The sequence below is a fragment of the Tarenaya hassleriana genome, unplaced genomic scaffold, assembly GCF_000463585.1.
Source record: "Tarenaya hassleriana unplaced genomic scaffold, ASM46358v1 Cleome19, whole genome shotgun sequence".
Classification (NCBI taxonomy): domain Eukaryota; kingdom Viridiplantae; phylum Streptophyta; class Magnoliopsida; order Brassicales; family Cleomaceae; genus Tarenaya; species Tarenaya hassleriana.
Window position 1 is genome coordinate 1,915,586 of NW_010965304.1, and position 22,957 is coordinate 1,938,542.

A 22,957-nucleotide genomic window follows, 5' to 3' on the forward strand; every position below is an offset into this window, starting at 1 on the left:
ATGATACCTAAATATTAAACATACTCTCATTTTTTTTTATAGGGAAACATCATATTTTATAAGGTATTGAATATATCTTTCTAATTTTTTTTATTTTTTACATTAATTTCATTAAAATATCATTTATTTTCGTTAAACTGTTAATAATGATATTTTCATTTGAATTGCATATTGATTTTCTTTATAGAACAGATTTTTCTTTCCATTTTTTCTACAAATTTTTCATTCCAACTTCTTTCAAGAAGCTTTTGATAAAAAGAACCAAGAAATGCAGCTCAGGAAAAACATTACACAAATATGACAGTGTTGGCGATGGAGAACAGTTTCCTCTCACGCATGCACAAAATAGGGATGAAAATATGTTTCTTGAGCCATCTGGGTTCTTTACCTGATCGATTCCTCAAGATTTCGACGTGCAGATACAGACATCATCGTACAATGGATCTTCCTCTAACCAAATATGTTGGAATCGATTTGCTGCGCATTGGGGAAGATTTCCCTGACAGTAGCAACGTAATTCGGGGACTTGGCCTGGAAAAAAAAAGCCAGAAATATGATCACAGAAAGAAATTCTTTAAAGAACGAATCGTTCCGTGTTAGAGCTTGAAAGTGGCATGCCATATAAGCAGACAAGGTCATAGGAATGCATAAACAAAATGAAGAACAAGCGAGAGATAGCCTTTATGATCGTTGAACTTACACATGGGTTATTTTCGAGGTAGATAGTAGTAAGCTTCTCTTTTGACCCTGCAACAGCTTCTGCAAGCCCTTCAAGTGACTCTATCTGGTTGTCATTAAGCCATAGATCTTCCAACCTACAGATATGCCGAGGTCAGGATACAAATCATATTACCCATTACATGAAAATAGGCTGAAGAATGAAGACAGATGCGTACTGTGTTAGGTTCTGAATGTCGTCGACTGATGTGAGCTTGTTGTTTGACACATCCAATACACGGAGGTTAACCAATCTATTCAAGCCTTCCATCTTCGAGATACCATTATGGCTCAAGTATAGCTCTTCTAGAGCAACACAATCCTGTACAGACATTTTGGTCATGCAGATAAAGATGACAATGTTAATGCAGGGAAAGGTAGTAAGGGTCTGCATCGGTGTTTTGTAGTAGAAATCCAAATGATGCATAATACCTCAAACCCTTTCATTGAGGTCAACCGATTGCTCTGCAAGCTAATCTTCTTGATACATTTGAGCCCACATAGGTTTACAACTTTGATACGGTTTCTTCCAAGCCACAGCTCTTCTAGCTTTGTTAGGTTTTCCAAATTTTCCATCACCTGAAACTCAAAAAATTCTAGTTACAACGTGAAAGGTTCAAACTCTGATAAAATATCTTCCCAAGTTAATAATCATTTCATTCTTATGCTCCAACCGAAATATTTATGAGCATCAGTCATGTCATTTCAACTGCTCTCTCCATTTTCACTATAAACACACTAGACAGAATAAAGGATCTAACCCGCAATCTATTAGAGCCCAGTTCAAGAATCTGCAAGTTGTGCAAGTGTTCAATCTCCACCATCTTGGAAACTTCATTTTTCGACACATAGAGTTCCTTCAGCATGCTAGAGGCCTTAGCTAATCCTTCCAAAGAAGGGATTTCATTGAAAGATATGTCGAAAACCAAAAGCTTCGTGAATATGCTGATATCAGGTACTTTTGTTAGCTTGTTATCCCTGAGAATTAACTCCTGCAAAACAACAGCCTCCTCAGAATTCAACGAGAAAAAACGAGGGAATTCTAAATCTTTATGACCCAGAAAAACTAAATACAGAAAGCACTTGCTTGATGCAAGCTTGAACCCAGAAAGCAGGAGATATTCTTATTTATCCTATGCCACAAACATGTATATCAATTTCTAATCTCTTAAACTCGAAAATCACGTTCATTGCTAGTGAAAAATCCTATGATCATGAATCTTTGATTCTTACAGACACTAAGAGACGTATCCAAAAAGGCATTTCAGAAAAAGAAGCACATCAGACCATATACATTGAACCAAACAGAAGAAAGCATATCGAATCGTTTTCACCAGTAACAAACGATTCAGACAATCTCGATAGACCCCAATAGAACTTTCTCGGGAACCAAGCAGACATCCAAAGATCGAGAAGAGAGAGCGACGAGAATCATCACCTCGAGGCCCGACAAGGTGGCCCAGCGGGACAGCGGCTCGACGCCGGCATCATCGACGAGATTCTGCCGTAAAGAAAGCTTCTTAAGGTTAGAGAGCTTCTCGACCCTCGGGTCCAAGGTCGACAAACGATTCGCCGTCAGGTCCAATTCCGTCAGAGTTGCCCGCAAATCTACCGCCTCGAGACTGTGGAGCTGAAAACTGGTGAGATCGAGAACATATGCGGAATCATCGATCTCGACCACCGCTTGTTCCTCGGTATCGCCGTGATCCACCGCCGGAGACGTAGACGGCGGGGCGTTGCAGCTGCTGTCCATGGCGACAAGTTTCACAAAAAACGACGATGGTTCGAGAGAGAAACTCCGGGTAAACGAAGTTGTGGGCAACAATACGACGTCGTGCAAATGATATCGTGAAAGTTATTGGGCCTTCTAGTGGGCCTACAAATTAGTTGGCCCAACTAATTTTATTTTAGGAATAGTTGCTAGGGGAGCCTAAACGACGACGTAACGATTTAGCGTTTGGCGTTTGGCGTTCAAGGCACGCGAGCTCTATTAGCTTGATACAGACAACTCATCTTCTCTTCGAGAAGACCTTAAATAAATTTCGGACCCATTGTGTTTACGACCACAACTCACCTCTTGTCTGATACAGACAATGTATCAAATTTTGCGGTTCATAAAATGGACCGTTAATTTGTGTCCGTTGCCAAAGTATATGATCTAATCTCATATTACAAAATAAAAAAAAAAACTTTCATTCAAAAGCTATGAATAGATTAGCTACCCTAATTTTTTTTTTTTGGATGAAACCCTAAGAATTATATCATTTGGGTTTTCTTTCACGGGTGTTTATTCTACAAGATCTACTGGATAATAACAGATCCATAGGGGTATTGGATCTATTTGCCTTTCTGGCATGAGCAAACAAAATCCGCCCTACAGTTTTCTGGGTTTCGGTTGTATTATGTCAGTTTCGATTTTATTCAAATTTATTAGACAGAATTATGTGTTGTCCGGTTCGATTCGGTTTTACATACCCGAACCGGAGTATTGGCCACTAACATTTGGTCCGACTGCCCACATTATCCCCGAAAGAGTCGACTAACAATTGCTAATATATTTATTTGCCAAGGATTCTAAACAGTTGAGCTGCTTGCTTAGTCTCTGTATTAAAATTTTGAATTTCGTTACAATTAATGAATCAAGAAATGCAGATCGAACTACACATTCTTCTGGCTATCAATCGATGCGCATTAAAAAAATAACGACGAAAGATTTGTGGCAATTATACAACAAACTTCAATCAAATAAATGCAGGGAAAATTTCGGCAATGAATTCATAGACCTCACAACGAAGCAACTCGAGAACATTCATTAAAAATGTGTCGCGGACCTACAAAGTTACCAGCCAATATGTGGAGACATGAATAGTTTTTATTTTTATTTTTTTTAATAATCCAGAAAATTCGGGTGAATAACTTATCACGTTTAAGTTTGAATTCGGATAAGAGCATTCTTTGCGTGTTGTCTTACCACTAGTTCACCTACACAGTTTGGATGGAGATGACGATGCATGACACCAAGATAGATGTGCCCTCGACATGACGGTCTAGGGTGTTCAAAAACTCGATGGTTCACGGGATTAAGAGTAGATATGAATATTTTTGTAATTTCAAGAAATACAACCACCGAGTAACCGGCGTATTCGAAAATCGAAATCGTGGGTTAGGTGCCATTAATTATTTTGATTAAGTGCCCCCGATGGGAAAGGTTTCTCTGAAAATGAAGGCATAAAAAAAATCTGAGTTTTTAATTATTTCAATAAAAGAATTACTTAGTATCTACACGTTATAGTTATGTAATTCCAACCAAATTTTATCGATCTTAGCATGATTTTGGAATCCTACTTTTGTTACACGTTTCATGTGTGCATATATGCGACGTGCATGCTCGAAGAAATTAAGTGCACACACGAGAAATAAAGATCTAAACATAAAGAAATGATAGAAATATGGAAAATAATTAAAATGTTCAATATATATATATATGTATATAAATTAATTATTTTAGGATATGATTAAGTTATTAAACAATAAAACAGTAAATAAGTGAGATTTCCAAAGGATTTCACATGAAGGTCAACGTAAATGTAAACACTCTCGAAGCAACTTCTCAGCACGAAGATTAATTTATTTATGTATTTATATTAAGCTTTTTTTTGTTTGTAAATTTATATTCAAATTATTCACAAGTGTGTTTACTTATTATTTTTCACCTTGCTCTTCAATAATTGGTTCTGAATCACACTGGTTGCGACATCCGAGATTAACTCGGTTCTCGATTTCATACCATATATAATAATATTTGCTGAATAACTTGAAATAAAAGATAGTATAAACAAAAAAAAAATATCCGTATTTTATGGAAAAATGTACTAATTTGTAGTAAAATATTTCTTTTTAGAAAAGTCAAGCGTGAACATATAAATGTGCATTTTTTGTATAGTATATAAAATAGAATGTTAACACACTTTGAATGTGTAAATAACGTATTGTATTTGTCTATATCTTATTATAGTACGTTTTATTTTTATTTATTTTTGTTATTCGTTAATTTTCAACTTTTAGAAATTTATTTGAAATAATTTTTTATTTTATGATCTCAAGAAATTAAACTAATGGAAATGCACAATAGGTGCTTGTTTAATTACAATATTTATTTTACTAAACCAAAAAAAAAATTCATATTATTAACTGTTCACTTGCAAGAAAAGTTACAGGCTATGTCTTTGACTTATCAAAGTGCTTTTCCATAGAACATGATAATTATTTTTATGTCAACTCGATATCATATGATTATTCATATATTTGGTGTTTCTTTTAGTTGTTATTATACCGTCGATAATTGTTGTTATAACTAATGATAATACATTTTTAACTGCGTTTTTTCTGCTATAATTACGATGATGCACATATCACCATCCATCATCACCATCCATCATCACCATCATCATCGTCATCCATCGCCATGACATGACCAGTATACATTGAAATCAGAAGACGACAAATTTAAAGAAAAAAAAAACGTGATTAAATGATGATGAGAGAGTGAAGACAGGAGAGGTACAGCTTATTAGGTTGGTTGGGATGTCCATCAAAGACAACAGTATCTTTACTTGAGTCGCAACAAGACAAGAAAGGAACCTTCTTATATATTCTTCTGTTATTTCTTTTTCTTACTTTTTTTTTCTCTCAACATGTTTTAAATTAAATATATATGTGGAATTATTATATTAATTTCGACAAAAATTAATATAATAATTTTATTTTACGTTTCTTTTTTTATTTTCTGTAATTTCTAATTTTTTTTTTGATAATGGGTAATCCAAGGTGGTGTCTAACCTTTTTTTTTTTATTATTTGGAATATCCTTTTGTGATATTCGAAATTGCAACTAGGAAGACTTGTTTGTACTTGATGAAAATTAAACTCATTGAGTCCATATGTTTTGTTATTCATTATTCGGATCAATCTTTTGTATCAAGTCAATCGGTCTTGATACAAAAAAAATTATTATTTATTTTGAGTATACAATAATTATTTATTTTGATTTTTATTTCGATATTTTTCTAGCTGTTTATTTGAAAGTTTATAGTATTATTTAGTAGGAATTCACTACCAGACATACAAAAAATAAAATTATTAAAATATATGGATTAATTAAATCATATTATTTTGTGACCGTGCATTACAATATATATACATTATGGTTTTCTATTAAAATATTGATTCACACGATAGTATTGTAAAATGACAAAAAGGGTAAAATAGTGGAAGGGCAAACGTAGTCTTTATATGTGTGTTTGATTCACCTACACAGAACATAAATGTGTGTTTTAACTAATTATAGTGAAAATTAATTTCATTAAAAAAAAAACTAATTATGAAAAGTGAGGGCTTTGAAACCCCAAAGCAAGAGTCTCGAGACTTCCCACTTAAAGAAATTATTAATTAACAAATAAAATTATAAGAAATACAGTTTCCCATTTGTTAATTATCTTCAGTTCAACATGAAGCGTAATGGGACTTCACATAGTTTATTTTTACCGCCTGCTGTTAAAACCTATATATATACACACACCACCGAACTGGTCCAAGGTAAAGAACCTTTTTATTTTATTTTTGCTAAAGGAAGAACACCCTTTGTCAAAATTACAATTTTCTCGTCTTTGATTTAATTAAAGTTGAAAAAAAAAACTATATAATATATATTAAAAGAAATTATAAGATAAACATGGAAGGCGCTATTGTAAAGACAATATAACGTTAAGAATGAAGACGTAAAAAAGACGGTACGAATTCTGAATGCTGTAGCAATTATTTTATATTAAATGTGAGATAAATGGTGTAGATCAAAGTTAGATGCAAGGAGTTGGATGAAGCAGAAGAATAAAAAAAAATGTATGAGAAATGCTTATGGCGTTTTAAATAATTTTTATGAGTATAATGTAGTTTTCATATCGTGTATTTTCTCACCTAAAAATCCATTTATATAATTTCTTAATTAAAAAATTAATTTCGACTTTTTTTTTTATCACTTCCCTCAAAATTTTGACATCTTGCATCACTTTTTTCTTTCTTAGTAAATTAGCAAATCCAAAAAGAAATTGGGTATGTGGGTGTTTAATTGAAATATATCCCTTTTAATTTTGTAACATTCTAATTTAGCTAATTAAAAGGAAAAAGAGGGAAAAAAAAGGAGGAAAAAGGGAATAATAACATCTTGAGAGGCAAGGAAGGTATTTTTAGTCCTTGGAATGGACACTATAGGAAACGATTTAATTAATAAAAAGTAAAAATTAAATTTTAAAAAAAATATGGAAAGTAAATATAAATGCATTTATACAAAACAAATTTGGAACAAAACTTAATTTTACCACAAGAAAGCCCCAAAACCACTTGCGATCACACTCTCGTGAATAAAATCATCGGAGAAATACCCAAATTGCCCCTCATTTTGCTCCCAAATTGCACTCGTGTCGACCCAGTCGTCAACCGGGTCGACCAGCACGAACTCGCCCCCGGACTCGGCTGACTCGTAACTCGTCCCCAGTCTCGGGAGCTCCACTATCTCGCTCAGCTCGTCCGATGTTGTCGCCGATTCATCGTGGGTCTCCGACGATAACGACGACGATGAAGAGGATGATGGCAAAGTCGACGACGAAGATGAATGCGAGGCCGATACTGCGGCGGCGATTACGGGAAATTCCATGGCGGCGGCGGCAATGGCGGCGGCTTGGACGTCCCGGGGTGAATTGGAGGCCGGTTTGGGGAGAAAACCGACTAGCTCCGGGAAGTTGAGCACAGCGGAGCTGCCCTTGATAGCACACGCCGCCGCGTCGTGGGCACGCGCAGCCGCATCGGCTGTGGCGAAGGTACCGAGCCAGATCCGATTCTTCTTCCTGGGTTCTCGGATTTCGGAGACCCATTTCCCCCACGTGCGCATTCGGACACCGCGAAAAACTTGGTGTGGACTGCTGTCTGATCTCGGCCGTTTCCTGGCGTTTTCTGGTGGGTTGCGGTCCGAGTCGGGTGAGGACGACTCGGTCGAGAGAGAAGGGTGTGGTGATAGAGAAGTAGTAGTGGTGCATGACTCGGTCTCCGAGTTGGGCGAGTCAGCGGAGACCGAGTCAGGCGATGCAGCTTGTGTGTTACTCATAGCCTCACTGAGAGAGAGAAACACATGAAAGCATGAGAGTTTTATAGGGGGTTTTGTAGGAAAGAGAGAGCAGAGATTTTTAGAGGTAAATGGTATTTAATATTTTTTTAATAATATTAAAATGTCGTAGTTTAGGTTTGTCGTTATTCGAAAAGTAATATATATTCACTAAATTTCAATAATATTATTAAATCAAATATATGAATATATCTGATATTTACAAATAAATTTTTAAATAAGTTGAGTCTTTTCTGAGATTTCAGATTGTTCTTCGTATTTTTCTAAATGCTAAATTAATTGAATAGTAAATTCAACAAACATTACATATTGATAAATTGATAATGCAATATTTTGAAAAAGACAAAAAAATATAGAATTCATATTTCATAAGTTTAAAAACATAATTTATTAGATATAAAACTTTGATAATTTCGTTGAAATAGTTTTTTTTTATATTATTTAAAGTTGGAAAAATACTAAAGAATGAAAAAAAAGGGAACAGAGGACCGACCTGGGTCCGAGTTATCATAATAAAATAATAATTTAATAGAAATGATAATAAAATAATAAGAGATTTAATGACGATGTCTTAAATCAGTCTAATAACTCAACATCGAGTACAGTATGCCCATAACACACGTGCTTCCGTTCTGTATTTTCCCCTTTTCCGCCTCTACGTAATAACTCAACATATTATATTATATGTTATATAGTTACAAGATTTTTTTATTATAAAATATTGATGAATTTCTCTAGGGATTAATACAAACGAGTTCCCCCACTTATGGAAATTTAATTATGCAGACACTTTTTTTGCCAAAATAGAAAATAAGTTATTTATTTTGTTGTATTAAAATCCAATTTAAAAAAAATGATTTGTTGTACTCTTAAAGATTAGATATCTTTACACGTGATTAAAATAATATGGCGCAAACGAAGTCTTTTGTCAATTCATGTCCTGTGATTTTACACATATATAATTACATTTTTTTTTAAGCCGATTTCCTGGGCCCTAAAGAGCCCAGACTACTCCGATCCATGCACCCGAGCCTGCAAACACATGAGAGGTAAATCGGTCGAAACCGACAGGCGATGGAGAAATCTTCATATTCGGGGTGTTGAACTCACGACCTCTTTTCCAGGAAGTGGGCTCTCAAACCAATAGAGTTGGAGAAGATCCCCATATATAATTACATATTGTTTATATATATATATATATATATATATATATACATGCGTTAGGATGATTCGTGAATGCATCTAAATCCGATGGATCTTTACACCTACTAGCTTTATAAAGGACGTTGTAATTGTATTTGTTGAGGCAACCTATTAATCGTGATAATAATATTTTTTTTAATATATATGATGAGGTCAAATTGACAATTTTATTTTAATAACGTTAGAAATCTTGAATCCAAACTTTTAAATTATAAATTTTAAATCATAACCTACACTCTAAACCAATTCTAAACTCTAAGATTTAGATTTTATTATTTATAGTTTCGAGTTTAAAATTGATTTAGGATATAAGATTTTGGAATTATGGTTAAGAAATTAAGATAGAAAGTTTAGAGCTTACATTTACAACTATTTAGTATTTCTGATTAAAAGTAAATTAGGAACAATAAAAAAATCTATTAGTCTCATTCATTTGAGATCCAAGAGATCTTCAAAAATCAAATATCAAATTCAAAATTTCAAAGAATCTTTTTTTTTTTTTAATTTCAAAGAATCTTGCGAATGATATTTGTTAAATCCAATTATAACGGATCATTATACATTCACCCATTATAATATGTAATAATAGTTTTATGGTCCGGATTTGTAAATAATATAAATCCGGCGTTGTCTTCAAAAATGATTATTTGTGACATATCCACAAGCGTAGTGTAATTTAATTATTTGTGAAAAAAATTCTTAAAAAATGATTATCATTTCAGATATCCAAAAATATCAGAATAATTTATTAGATACACGAGTCACAATATCGCAATGTTTCCTTTTCAAATTTAAATAATTATTTAATCACTTATTTGCTCGAATTGAAAACTTTTAAAATTTTGTGGATACCCAATTTTTGTTTAACAAAACAATAATGTATACGGAAATTATTCTTGACGGTTGTCTTCATCATTATTTATCATGCATCTCTACACGATTTTCGATCACGTTCTTGATCTCTCTCCTTTTTTTTAATTTATAAATGATTTTTGTTAAATATTATACGATACTATAATAATTAAATAAATGGCTTTGATTTTTCTTATTGAAGAGAAAATTCTGTCACCCGCTGCTCATAAAATGGAAACAAGGATACTATTTTAGTTATGATGAAAAATAAAGAAAACTATACCAAAAAGCTTGAAATGTGAGTGATAGATTTGGAATAATAATCATTATAAAAAGCAAATGATAAAATGCATCTTTAATTTCGATATTTGGTCCAACCAAAAGAACAAAAGCTATAAGGGTTTTGACATAAATAAATCTAAAAATAAATTTGATCACAAAATAATAAAAAAAATATCTCAAAAGTTCGTTTTGTTTTTTTCATTTGATGATGAGTTGTCACATCTGATACTCCCAATATATATAAAAATAGTCAACTCTTACGATCATGATTATCGACGCAAATAAATAATTATAATTATAATAAGATATGTTTCTTAGTGATCGCATGCATGCAGCTGCAAAAATTAATATAATATTACAAAATATCTAACAGAAGCGATCGAACAAGATTTCGTGTCTATACTCGAATCCAAAATGTTTTATTTCGTGAACATGTTACTATTAGAAAATAGTAGTTTATTATTTTATAAGGAAATAACTAAATCAATCTTTCCAAATTTTTAAAAAATATATTCTCTAAACCCGAAAAACTAAATTCAAACGAATGCTATATAAGAACTCGATGATTCTAATTTCTCTAAATTGAATAAATCAAATTTGAACCGAACAAAATATAAAAAAAAAACTATCATAACATTACCAAAAAAAAAACTATCATACTGAAAATTTATTTGAAAATTCATATTTTTTTTATCAATAAAACCAGATTCCAAATCGAAACAAAACTGAATTCGATATTAAAACCAAATAATTTTAATTTTTTTAAAATAAAAATAATCTGATTGAAATCCGAAAAGATCAGCCCTAATGAGTTAGGCCACTAATTTAATTGGCTCTTTGATATAATGTATTTTACTGAATTTGGTTGTAATTCGTGAACCTATTCCTATTTTTTTTTTAAACAAAACTAATCGGAACAATCCGAGCTCAAAAATCTGGATTGATCTGGTCGGAAATCCAATTCACATTGCCAAATTTCCATTTCCCCCTTAGCTTCTTACTTTGCCTCTCCGATCTCCACCACCATTGTCAAGAAAGCTTCACACATCTCTGATGCATCAGCTTCGTCCACATCGATTTTCGACGAAGAATAAACCATAAAGGACCAGGCCGTCGCTCTTCTCTCCATATCTCAGCTGAAGATGCATAGCTGAAATCGCCATTACTACTGAAACGGGGATTATGACTGGAACCTTTCTCCCTCTTTCCATGACGTAGTCGGATTCTTCCCTCAGTGTCGGGAGAGGCAGCCACGAGATTTCAATGTGAGCGATATGCGTCATTGTGGCTAGAACGCTCGGAGATATTCTCGCTTCTGAGTGGAACGATACGAGAGGAACCGTGTCCGAGAGTCTGTTTTTCTCGATGAACTATTGTCTTCGATCATCTAGGTCTTCCAACACTCGGATATCGCCTTTTTCATCGCAAAAACGCAAGAACAGAATGAGAAAGAAACCGTTTTGGTTAAATCTTGATTAGTGTGAATCTTGTTGTTACCTTGATCATGCATATCAAGAACTCCATAATCCGACGAGTTTCTTTATTCCCGATCTACACTTACATTCAGGATGACAAAGACACAGAATAAAACTTCTAAGTTCTGATAATTGGATGATGATTGATTACTTAACATACCCGGAATGAGTAGATAAACGAAAGAATCTGGGAGCTTGTGTTCTCTGTTCCTGCATGGAGCAAAAACGAAAGTCGCCAATTTAGATTCGACATCTTTTATTGATTCTTTAGAATCCACAGGTAGAATTTTAAGAGGTTCAATAAGGTATCACCTTATGGTTTTAAGAAGTTCACCGGATCTTTGCCCCGACTATATCCTAAAGGATCGGTGAAGTTCAGGTGAATGTTTTTTTCCACATTTAGATTTAAACCCAGAGTGAAAACATACTTTGCATATACTTTTACAATACTAAATCAAATTAGTTTCATCTTATTCTACTTAATCATATAAAAATTTTGAGTTAGGTTTTGTATATTTTTTTTGAAAATTACAAAAAAATACTTCCCTATATATTAAAAATTGCAAAAGTATTTCTAAAATAACTCATATTTTTTCCATGGAAATCGGATGTAGATATCTGTATACATCCAAATGACAAAATCAGATTTCGAATCTAAGGAAATCCAAAATGTGACGGCCTGCACGGATGGTAAAACATCTCTCTAGATACTGATCTTTCCTGTCTCAAACATATTTACAACGCCGTAAATGTTAATTATCAGAAATTACTTTGGTAAAACACCACCCATTCTTTCTTCGAAAATCCAAATTATAACAAATATTTATTTACAAAAATAAACTCCAACCCACATAGTTTTTCTCACATTTTCACATGTTACAAACAACAACAACAACAAAACTGCAAAAATCTTTAACAGAAACAGACTCTTGTAAGAAGAGCCTTTTTATCATCATCATCACCATCATCATCATCATCATCATCATCATCATCTACGCTTTGCCTGGAACATTCTGTTATACCAAATAGAGTGAAGCACCATATGAAACAGATCGTGTTTCTCTGGTTTCGCATGCCAGAGGAAATGCCTTTGCGCCTTCCTAACTGCGGTCTGCATCCTCAGGTACTTCTCTTCGGGTATCGACGTCAATATCTCCTTCAGTCTCGGGATATCTTTCTCCGCCAGAACGAGCGAGAACGCGTCCCAATCGAGAACTTCGAAGAACGGAGGCACGAAATTGTCAGAGATAATGACGGGAATGCACTCGTAGAAGATCGATTCCACGACCCTCGGGCTGTTCACTTCGTACCCTTTCGGGCAGATGCAATACTTGCTGCTTTTCATGTGATCGATGTAGTTCATCTTGCTCTCGAAACCCCGTGGCATTCTCCCGAAGATCTTCATCTCGGGATCTCTGTCTTTCCAGTGATTTAGCAGGATCTGCCTTAAGTAACCGTGCATGCTTCCCGCATAGAACGCGAGAATCCGCCTCTGAGACGGAGGTTTTCCGCCCAGATCCCGAAGCGGGTTTTTGGCCGCTCGGACGTACGTCTCGGGAAGAGAGACGTCTCTCCCGATCTTGAACCCTGCGGTCACGTCAGCGTTGCACAGCGCTTTTATGCAATGCTCCATATGGTGTCTTGTTTCATATGGTGCCTGTTTACATGTTCAGAAACGTGAAAATATCATTCGACATCGACCAGATGCAATGCCATATTGATTTTTTTTCGATTTAAAAAACGGTACCGATATGTAAGATACGTACCCAATCATGACAGGCGACAAGAAAATGATCGGCTCCACCCGTTCTGTTGAAGAAAGGGTACTTCGAAGCAATATGCTCGGTGTATTCCTTAAGATACTGACGTAGATTTGTTCGGTTATGAGAATTACGCACGTAAAGTTTGTACTCTAACATCCGCGCACTGAACGGCATATAGTATAAGTTAGCACGCCTCGGGTCCTTCACTGTATAATGCCGGTTTCCTTCCATCAGTTTCATGAACCATCCTTCCGATGCATATAATCCCTTTAGTATCGGCGTATGGAAAATGGGCCGGCTACCTTCCTTGTATACGTACACCTTGAGTATCCGTTCCATAAGCTCGTAGCTCCTGGAACATACGACTACATGGTCATTAGCAACGATAAAATCGAAATAAAGGTTCTGCAATTGTTACCTCTTAAACATGGAAACGTTCCGGAAGATTGGAGCATAAAGTTGTCGATCATTTGATGCATCGGGAGCATTCTCTATCTCCTTCTTTGCAGCCAATATCTCTTCATCCCGTCTAGAAGACCAACGTGGTCGCTGCATTTGAAACGAGGTCCCGTCAATTTCACAATAACTTACTAAAAGAAACCAAAAGCGGAATTTCGTATCGGAGTTATTAACCATTGCACGTGAAGATCTACGGTGCTTTACTAGTATCTGATTCATCTCATTTATCGTAGTCACGGTCTTTGGTGGCATTTCACACCGCATTTTCCTCTTCACTCGCTTAGAGATCGGCAAGGAACCGTTCTCTAAAACATGGAGATTCCTGGTCAAGGTAGCATTACCGACAATGGAGACTACACTTGATGTAGGTCTTTTCACATTCTTCGTGTTCTGTACCGATAAGTTTGCTTTTGAGGACTCAAATTTCTGCACCTGATTCGTGTACTTATCCATCGAAACTTCCTCTCTTTGCTTGTCAGCTTTCCCTTGAGGAATTCGGTCTTTGCTACTATCAGCTAGTTCCTCGACGATATCGTTTTCGTCTTCAAATCTCTCTAAATCAATCCTGTCATCTAACCCTTCATCGTCGTCTATGTCATTATCTACACCTGCATTCAAACCCGATTCACCATCATTGCCATGAGAGCCGGTTCCCATCATGACCACGCTGTTCCCTCTTTCTTGGCCATCGTCATTACCAAACACTGAAACATGATCAGTTTTCTCCAAGACATAAAGTCCAGAGGCAGCAGAAACATCGGATTCCTGAACTGAAAACCGGTTTCTAAGAACAGCGTTTTCTGATGAAGCCGTCTCATCGGACAATCTAAGCTTGTCAAAAGGGACAACTAAAGATTGGAAAAGTAAGATATGAGTGAAAGCCACAGCTCCAACCAGAAAAATCCATTTTTTCTTTCCATTTCGGAGAAATTTCTGGATTTCAGACACAAACTCCATCAAAGGAAGTCAAAATTCTTCCAACAGAATCAAACACAGAAGCATTCAACTTCGTTGTGTCTCCGTGTCCGAGAGCAACAGAAACCCGTCTTCATAACCTGCAAAACGAGATAATCAAAGAATGACGGCAAGAACCAGAATTTGACCAAATCGTACTCAAATTTTGTGTAAGAACAAAAAAATTTTATTGATTTGTAAACAGAATCAGGGTAAGCGGATTACAATCCATGTCAGAAACTTGACGAAAATGGACAAAGCAAAAGTTTTTCTCAGTCAGACAGAACCAAATAGCTAATATCGAAGAACAGCAACACAGCGAAGATACAAATACCAGAAGCAGTTGATTGCAAGAGCAATTAAAACGGGAAATTTGTGAGAAAAATGAAAACAGTAAAGGAACAGAAAGACGAACCCTAAAATGGAAAAGACCTCGTCAGAGAGAGAGACAGAGAGAGCGCAATGGATTCCACCGACGATCCGATGAATCTTGAAGAAAGAAACCAAAGTCAAGTGACAAGTTGATGTCTTTGGTCCTGCCGCCGTCCTGGTCTCCTCCCTTCAACGTGCTTGAATTAAGACAGGTTAAGCCTCATTGATTACTCATTAACAAATAGTAACGAGTACACTACCAAGTACCAACCACATATTTTCAATAATTTAATTTTTTATGTTTTTTATTCTTCAAAAATTATTTTGAGGGACGCATTCCTTTTTGAAAAGAAAATTAGTTTTTAAAAAAAAACTGAAGAAGAAAAATCCATAAATAACATTTAATCATTTCTTTTTGGTTTAAACATTTAATCTTATTCAAACGTTCCATCTAATTTTGAAAAAAAAACACAAATTTTTTTATTTCAAATAAATATTAAATTTCAAGCAAATCTAAAAAGTACCAAACTTTTTAATGATAAAAAAATATAAACTTTTCTATTATTGTCAAAAAATATTAAAACTTGGAATGAGGCCTTGTTGTTGTATCAATTCATTTTATTTATTTTAACATAGATAAATTAATTGTTTTTTTATAAATTTTAAAAATATTTATTTAATAAAAAACAAAATTCAGTATTGTTTTAAATTAGAAAATTTAGTGTTTTTTTAGGATTTTACCTTTAAAAAATAACATCATTGTCTGTTTCGGAGAAATTTCTAGATTTCAGGGACAAAGTCCGTCAAATGAAGTCAAAGTCATCCAACAAATCAAACGCAGACATTCAACTTTGTTGTCTCCATGGCTGACTCTGACAACAACAGAAACCCATCTTCATACCTGCAAACGAGATCATCGAAGGATGAAGACAAGAATCAGAGCTCCATGAAAGTTCGTTCGAATCATTCTCAAATTCATTAATAGGAAACCGAATCGGGGCAAACGGATTAAAACCCTTCTCGGAGATTGGACGAAAATGGACAAAGCAAAAGTTCTTTGATCAATCAGTAACGACCATAATCAATCAAACAGACAGAGCTAATCTCGAAGAAGAAGAACTCAACGAAGATACAAAGACCAGAAGTAGCCGCTTGCAAGAGCAATTAAAAACGAAAAAAAGGAAAGAAAACCCTAAAATGGAAAAGATCTCGAGAGAGAGGGAGAGAGTGATGTTTTTGAGGTGTACCAGGCGATTTATTGCTTATTTGAGCAATCTGCCCTAATCGTATATCTTCGCCGTTTTGATACCTTTAACCGCGACTCTTCAAATCCTCGTTCTCTTCACGATCGGTATTTCTGCGATTTCGGAAATTTGGGTGAGAAGGGGCATAATCATTTCCTTTGAAAATTTGCGGACAAGCTTCGGGACTTTGGAGGGGAAAAGGAGGATTCGGACCGCTTCCGGTGAAAGCCGTCGGGAATTCTCCGTTTAAGATACGAAATATCGGGGTTAAAGTCAGAATCTAGGGTTATTGTTATGGGGACGGAGAATCAAGGGTTGGTGGAGATTTCAGAGGCATTGCTGCCGGGATCGGAGAAAACGGCGGCGGCGTTTGACTCCGACGAGCGTGTTCCCGACTGGAAGGAGCAGATCACGGTCCGAGGCCTTACAGTGAGCGCTTTGCTCGGGACGCTGTTCTGCATCATCACCCACAAGCTCAATCTGACTGTCGGAATAGCCCCTTCGCTGAACGTTGCCGCTGGTTTGCTCGGTTTCTTCTTCGTCAAGTCGTGGACTGGTTTCTTGTCGAAGCTAGGGTTTTCCGTCAAACCCTTCACCAAACAGGAGAACACCGTTATCCAGACATGCGTTGTCGCCTGCCACATCCTCGCCGTTAGCGGTAGAGTGGCCGATTATCCATTCCCGATTGCTTAATCTTTTATCATAATGTCCGTTTTCGTGTTTTATATCCGATGCCTTCCGAAATTGGGCAGATTTCCTTTTGTCTTTTTCATCATATCTAAATTTGTTGCTGTCCGTCTTTTGGTTTTACTGTTTCATACCGTTGTTGTTATGAATGCGTCAAGCATTGCACGCAAATACCTTAAAACGGGACAATGGCAATTGTCGGATTGTTTTCTGCTAGCAGGTGAATGAACAAGACCCCTATCAATAAGGTTGATATTGGTGACATTGACTGTGGTTTGATCATAGAACCAGGTTAACAGAACTGGCAGCTTGTGCTTAGAAATTGGATTTTGGATTCGTGTTATATATTTGTTTTTGGTAGCACTTGTTTGGTCCGCTGATCAATGTATGTATGGTTATTAGTATAAGGCTGAGATGGATTGATCTTACTTGCTCTCGTCTTCTTGTTATGTTTCTTCCGAGTTCTTTTCTGCAGGGGGCGGTTCTTATTTGATTGCCATGGATGAGAAGACATACAAGCTCATTGGTGTGGACTATCCTGGCAACCATGCCGAGGATGTTAAGAACCTAGGACTGTGGTGGATAACCGGTTTTCTATTTGCAGTCAGCTTCGTCGGGCCCTTTTGTCTTGTCCCACTTCGCAAGGTAGGCACAAATACAAATCTTATCATTCGGTTATGTTCTTAACAGAACTGAATCTGCTTCCTGTCTCCATTAATGCAATCATCATCCATGTCTCAGGTACTGGTTTTGGACTATGAACTTGCATATCCCAGTGGAACCGCAACGGCAATGCTAATAAACAGCTTTCACACCAACACCGGAGCTGAGCTTGCAGGGTAACTGTTCTGACCGAGTAATGTGCAATAGCAGTCTCCCTCCCTTTCAGGCTGAATAATATTCACTGCAGGAAGCAGGTTAGATGTCTTGGGAGATACTTGAGCCTTAGCTTCTGCTGGAGCTGCTTCAAGTGGTTCTTCAGTGGACTCGATAGCTTTCGCGCCCTTGGATTGACTCTGGCTAAGAACACGTAAGAGACTTTATATTAAGCGGTTATAAAGTCCATGGTCATTGTATTGGTGATGTTTTTTTGGAGACATGGTACCGAGTGACTACTTGCAGGTTTTACTTCGACTTCAGCCCCACTTATGTTGGATGTGGTCTTATATGTCCCCACATAGTGAACTGCTCGGTTCTTCTTGGTGCTATCCTTTCATGGGGGTTTTTGTGGCCATTTGTCTCTCAGCATGCCGGTGATTGGTATCCAGCTGACTTAGAGGCCAATGATTTTAAAGGTCTCTACGGATATAAGGTAGGTAGAAAGGGTGTTGCTAAAGTTTCGATTTTTACTTCAAAACGGCGATAGTCAATGGTTTTTTTCTCATCACTGCCAATCTTTTAAGGTCTTTATTGCCACTGCCATCATCCTTGGTGATTGTCTCTACAATCTCATCAAGATCATGGCACTAACCGTGAAGGAAATCTGCAACAAAAGTTCCAAGCAAAGCCTACCCATTGTCACAGATGTTTTAGGTGAGGAAATATCCATCACTTTTGTTTTTGTAACCCGTCTCTATAGGCAATGGACCACTGAAAGTATGGAAACTTCTGTTCAAATCTCTTCTTTGAATCAGATGATAGCGAGACATTTCTGGAGAAGAAGAAAAGAGATGAAGTATTTCTCAAGGACCGTATACCCTTCTGGTTCGCGGTTTCTGGGTACGTCGGACTTGCAGCCATCTCAACGGCAATGATCCCGATGATATTCCCACCATTGAGATGGTACTTGGTCCTCTGTTCTTACTTCGTTGCCCCAGCATTCGCCTTCAGCAACTCTTACGGATCTGGTCTCACTGACTGGAATTTGGCTTCAACCTATGGAAAGATCAGCCTTTTCACCTTTGCTTCGATAGTAGGAAGCAATGGCGGTGTCATTGCCGGTTTAGCTGCCTGTGGGGTCATCGTGTCAATCGTCTCTACAGCCGCCAATCTCATGCAGGATTTCAAGACAGGTTACCTGACATTATCGTCCGCAAAATCCATGTTCGTGAGCCAACTGGTCGGGACAGCGATGGGTTGTGTAATAGCTCCACTCACGTTCTGGCTTTTCTGGACTGCTTTCGATATTGGATCTCCTGACGGTCCGTACAAAGCTCCCTACGCCGTGATTTTCCGTGAAATGGCGATTCTCGGGGTCCAGGGCTTCTCACAACTCCCCAAGCACTGTCTAGCTCTTTGTTGCGGGTTTTTCGTTGCCGCTCTGGTTGTGAACATCCTGAGAGACGTCACACCGCCGAAGATATCTGGGTTCATCCCGATTCCGATGGCGATGTCCATTCCGTTCAACGTCGGAGCTTATTTCGCCATGGACATGTTCGTCGGGACGGTGATATTGTTCGTATGGGAGCTGATGAACAGGAAAGATGCGGACGATTTCGTGGGGGCGGTGGCATCGGGTTTGATCTGCGGAGAAGGGATATGGGCGATCCCTTCTGCGGTTCTCTCGATCTTAAGGATTAATCCACCGATCTGAATGTACTTTGGTGCGTCCCTGACAAGACAAAGATGAAATTACCCTTAATGAATACACGATATTTATCCGTTCGAAAACAATTTCGTTACTATGATTTCGTAATTAATTCTAAATATAGTTACAATTGATTCTAAAAAAGGTGGTAAAAAAATCATCTGTCTTATTTAAGTGATATATCAGTTATATATTAGTCGTAATAAGGTCGCAAAAAAAAAAAAAAAAAGATATTTCGGACTTTTTCAACCGAAAAGTGAATTAAAATTGAAAAAAAAATTTACTTTTTTTCGGTGGTGTACGCTGAAATAGGTGCGATCCAAGTGGGTCATTTGAGTAAAAAAACCTAGAAGGGCTGTTGTCTGGTTTTGGTTTAAAAAAAAAAGATATCATACCGTACGTGATTTTCAATAACTTAAAAATATCATATAGTTGAAAGTAACAGTGCTTTTGAAAATCTAAATATGCGTATTGATCCAAAACATTATTATCTTGAAATAGATATTATTTATTGATTCTATTATTTACAAAAGTATTTGATTATTTATTTTATTATATTATTAATTTTTATTTATAGTCATAACTGTAAAGTAGAATAATGAGATATATGTTAAATAAATATATAGAATAAAATCCTTTAATTTTTTTTCTTTTAGTGATATAGATTTATAAAGAAATCATTATAAAATTAAAGGAGAAGTTTTTAGAATGAATAAAAAAATTATTATAAAGTTAAACAAAATATTTTTGAATGAAGAAAAATGAATAATAGAATATAAAATAATAAAAAATTAACAAAATAAAATTATTTTTAATAAAAATAATATTTAAATTTATTGATATTTTATATTTACAACAAATATTATATCCGAATTAAATAAATAATTTATATAATTTTAAACAATATTGATATCAATAAATTTTTTAAAAACATAATCGATAGAATAACATGTACGCGGGTCCTAACCTACCCGTTGATATCTCACCGCGGTGTTTTTTTTTTCTACATAGATGGTGGGCTTCCTTTTTGGAATTCTCTTGGGTACTGACCGAACTTTTATATATTGAACCCTCTCTTCTATATCTGACCGAATTTTTATATATTGAACCCTGATATATTTATTTATAAAAAAAAATCAAGACAAAAAGAGAAAGAGACATGGACAAAAGATATGTTTAACTTGTTCATTTTCTTATTCTCATCGAGCCCACATCAGAACATCAAATCCCAATTTCTCCGGTTACCAAGAACATCATCTTACCCATTTTCTCCCTCACACTCGACACCAATGAAGAACACTTCATCCACCTCGGTGGCCCCTCCATCATCCGCTCATGCAACAGCAGCCTCCACCATCCCATTGTTCACTATTTCAATATGTTATTCCAATATATTTAGTACCCAAGGTTTCACCTTTTCACAGTAAAGAGAGTTTACGATATTGTTTATATTTAAACAGCAAATATTATAAGTCTAATTAATAGCTTATAAAATTCTGACTATTACAAAATACTTGTAATATTATTGTATTAAATTTGGTTATAAGTGGACAATAAATATGATGTTTTAGAATTTCTAGAGTGGCTTTTATTTTTTTAAATTTTTTTTACAATAATGGTTTTGAAACTATTTTATATATTTACTCTAAGAAAAATATGTCTTTTTCATGTAACAAAGATATATTTATTATTATTTTTTATTATAATAATCTATTAATACTTTTTTATATATAGATAACTTATAATAAAATAAAAATCTCAAATCTATATATAAAACTAATATCAATTAAGCATCTCAATAACAATTTATAAAACTAATATCAAAATGAGTTTTTTTATATAATATATATAGATGTTGTTTTAATTATAACAATCTAACATTTGTTTAATAAAAATACAAAATAAAAAGATAAATTAAATGCTCTAATTATATATATCTAATGAGTAATCTTATGAACCAATAAAAATTAAGAAAATTGATGATGCGGATGCTTAGCTGTCTTCACCGGAATCTTTTGAACATCTTTATTAATATATATATAGATTTTACAATAATGGTTTTGAAACTATATTGTTTTATATATTTACTCTAAAACAATTATGTCTTTTTCATGTAACAAAGATACATTTATTATTATTTTTATTATAATAATCTATTAATACTTTTTTATATATAGATAACTTATAATAAAATAAAAATCTCAAAACTATATATAAAACTAATATCAATTAAACATCTCAATAACAATTTATAAAACTAATATCAAAATGAGTTTTTTATATAATATATATAGTTGTTGTTTTAATTATAATAATCTAACATTTGTTTAATAAAAATACAAAAAAAAGAAGATAAATTAAATGCTCTAATTACATATAGCTAATGAGTAATCTCATGAATTCCGATAAAAATTAAGAATATATATATATATATATATATATATATATTTAATTGGCATCTATAACATGAAATATTTATTATTTATTATATTTTTGTAAAATATTTTGATTTCAATGTATTAAAAAGTGACATAGATTATTTATTTGAGAGAAAATCCCATATACATATATGTATATATATATATACATATATTTTAATTTTTTTACAGTACACACAAATATACATATACACAATTATATGATTGTGTATATTTATATATATATGTGTGGGTATATCTGTATATATATAAATATTTAATTTTAAAAAAGTTAAAATGTTTTTGTTTAATGAAGTGATGTGATAATTTGACGCAGTTATATGATTTGACAAAAAAAATATGGCTTGTCAAGGCACATCAGTAGTGAAATTATCGAAACTTGACGTCATTTATGGATATATGGAAAATTACAACATATTTTCACATTTTGTGTAGGATTTTAGAAGTTTTTAAAATCCGGTGTAAATTTCTGTCAAACTAAAAATTGATATAGGAAATAAGAACGAAAATTAGTTGGAGAATATGAGATTTTTACTTTGATGCAGAAAAAAATACGTATATAAAATTAATTAGTAATAGAAAAAATCTCAATGATGGTAATTCATAAATTAGTTTGGTAGTTATAATGGCAGATTTTGTAAGTTATAATGACATGTTTTGTAAATTCATAGATTATAAAGATACATTTTATGAGTTTGGAAATAAATTTGTAAAAGTTAGGAATTAATTTTCTACCATTTTAAAAGATTAGAAATATTTATGGGTTTTACCAAATTAATTTTTATAAAATCAACATAACATTTTTTGGATA

At 34.5% G+C, this 22,957-nt stretch overlaps 4 protein-coding genes across 7 annotated transcripts; 1 reads left to right on the forward strand and 3 right to left on the reverse strand.

Moving 5' to 3' along the window:
- Positions 1-232: 232 nt before the first annotated feature.
- On the reverse strand, positions 233-2,525 carry LOC104811087 (protein phosphatase 1 regulatory subunit 7). The gene is made up of 6 exons (XM_010537659.1): positions 2,156-2,525; positions 1,479-1,709; positions 1,150-1,296; positions 897-1,039; positions 701-815; positions 233-531 (listed from the first exon to the last, which is right to left on the reverse strand). The coding sequence occupies exons 1-6, from the start codon at positions 2,468-2,470 to the stop codon at positions 451-453; spliced, it is 1,032 nt and encodes a 343-aa protein (XP_010535961.1). The 5' UTR covers positions 2,471-2,525; the 3' UTR covers positions 233-450.
- A 4,432-nt stretch (positions 2,526-6,957) lies between these two features.
- On the reverse strand, positions 6,958-7,872 carry LOC104811088 (ethylene-responsive transcription factor TINY-like). The gene has a single exon (XM_010537660.1). It carries the CDS (start codon positions 7,870-7,872, stop codon positions 7,087-7,089), a length of 786 nt encoding a protein of 261 aa, XP_010535962.1. The 3' UTR covers positions 6,958-7,086.
- Positions 7,873-12,491: 4,619 nt separating this feature from the next.
- Positions 12,492-16,587, reverse strand: LOC104811090 (probable glycosyltransferase At3g07620). Of its 4 annotated transcripts, none has more exons than XM_010537663.1 (7): positions 16,498-16,587; positions 15,992-16,151; positions 15,294-15,437; positions 14,099-14,979; positions 13,884-14,014; positions 13,469-13,817; positions 12,492-13,359 (listed from the first exon to the last, which is right to left on the reverse strand). In XM_010537663.1, the coding sequence occupies exons 4-7, from the start codon at positions 14,879-14,881 to the stop codon at positions 12,691-12,693; spliced, it is 1,932 nt and encodes a 643-aa protein (XP_010535965.1). In that variant the 5' UTR covers positions 14,882-14,979; positions 15,294-15,437; positions 15,992-16,151; positions 16,498-16,587; the 3' UTR covers positions 12,492-12,690. The 4 variants fall into 4 exon arrangements, with proteins under 4 accessions (XP_010535965.1, XP_010535964.1, XP_010535966.1 ...); XM_010537662.1 differs by having other exon boundaries at positions 15,294-15,447; XM_010537664.1 differs by lacking the exons at positions 15,294-15,437; positions 15,992-16,151; positions 16,498-16,587 and adding an exon at positions 16,442-16,456.
- A 185-nt stretch (positions 16,588-16,772) lies between these two features.
- Positions 16,773-19,790, forward strand: LOC104811089 (probable metal-nicotianamine transporter YSL6). Its single transcript, XM_010537661.1, has 7 exons — positions 16,773-17,152; positions 17,657-17,826; positions 17,923-18,020; positions 18,092-18,211; positions 18,304-18,493; positions 18,585-18,714; positions 18,816-19,790. Exons 1-7 carry the CDS (start codon positions 16,789-16,791, stop codon positions 19,712-19,714), a joined length of 1,971 nt encoding a protein of 656 aa, XP_010535963.1. The 5' UTR covers positions 16,773-16,788; the 3' UTR covers positions 19,715-19,790.
- Positions 19,791-22,957: the final 3,167 nt, after the last annotated feature.

Excerpts from the sequence above, each read along its gene's own strand:
- LOC104811088 (XM_010537660.1), bottom strand. The coding sequence starts at position 7,872 with ATGAGTAACACACAAGCTGCATCGCCTGACTCGGTCTCCGCTGACTCG.
- LOC104811087 (XM_010537659.1), bottom strand. The coding sequence starts at position 2,470 with ATGGACAGCAGCTGCAACGCCCCGCCGTCTACGTCTCCGGCGGTGGAT. Across the intron at positions 1,040-1,149 it reads CCTCAATGAAAGGGTTTGAG|GATTGTGTTGCTCTAGAAGA; the intron begins GTATTATGCATC and ends ATGTCTGTACAG. Across the intron at positions 532-700 it reads ACCTCGAAAATAACCCATGT|GCCAAGTCCCCGAATTACGT; the intron begins GTAAGTTCAACG and ends TTTTTTTTCCAG.
- LOC104811089 (XM_010537661.1), top strand. The coding sequence starts at position 16,789 with ATGGGGACGGAGAATCAAGGGTTGGTGGAGATTTCAGAGGCATTGCTG. Across the intron at positions 18,021-18,091 it reads ACCGGAGCTGAGCTTGCAGG|GAAGCAGGTTAGATGTCTTG; the intron begins GTAACTGTTCTG and ends TATTCACTGCAG. Across the intron at positions 18,494-18,584 it reads AAGGTCTCTACGGATATAAG|GTCTTTATTGCCACTGCCAT; the intron begins GTAGGTAGAAAG and ends CAATCTTTTAAG.
- LOC104811090 (XM_010537663.1), bottom strand. The coding sequence starts at position 14,881 with ATGGAGTTTGTGTCTGAAATCCAGAAATTTCTCCGAAATGGAAAGAAA. Across the intron at positions 13,818-13,883 it reads AACGTTTCCATGTTTAAGAG|GAGCTACGAGCTTATGGAAC; the intron begins GTAACAATTGCA and ends CGTATGTTCCAG. Across the intron at positions 13,360-13,468 it reads TTGTCGCCTGTCATGATTGG|GCACCATATGAAACAAGACA; the intron begins GTACGTATCTTA and ends ACATGTAAACAG.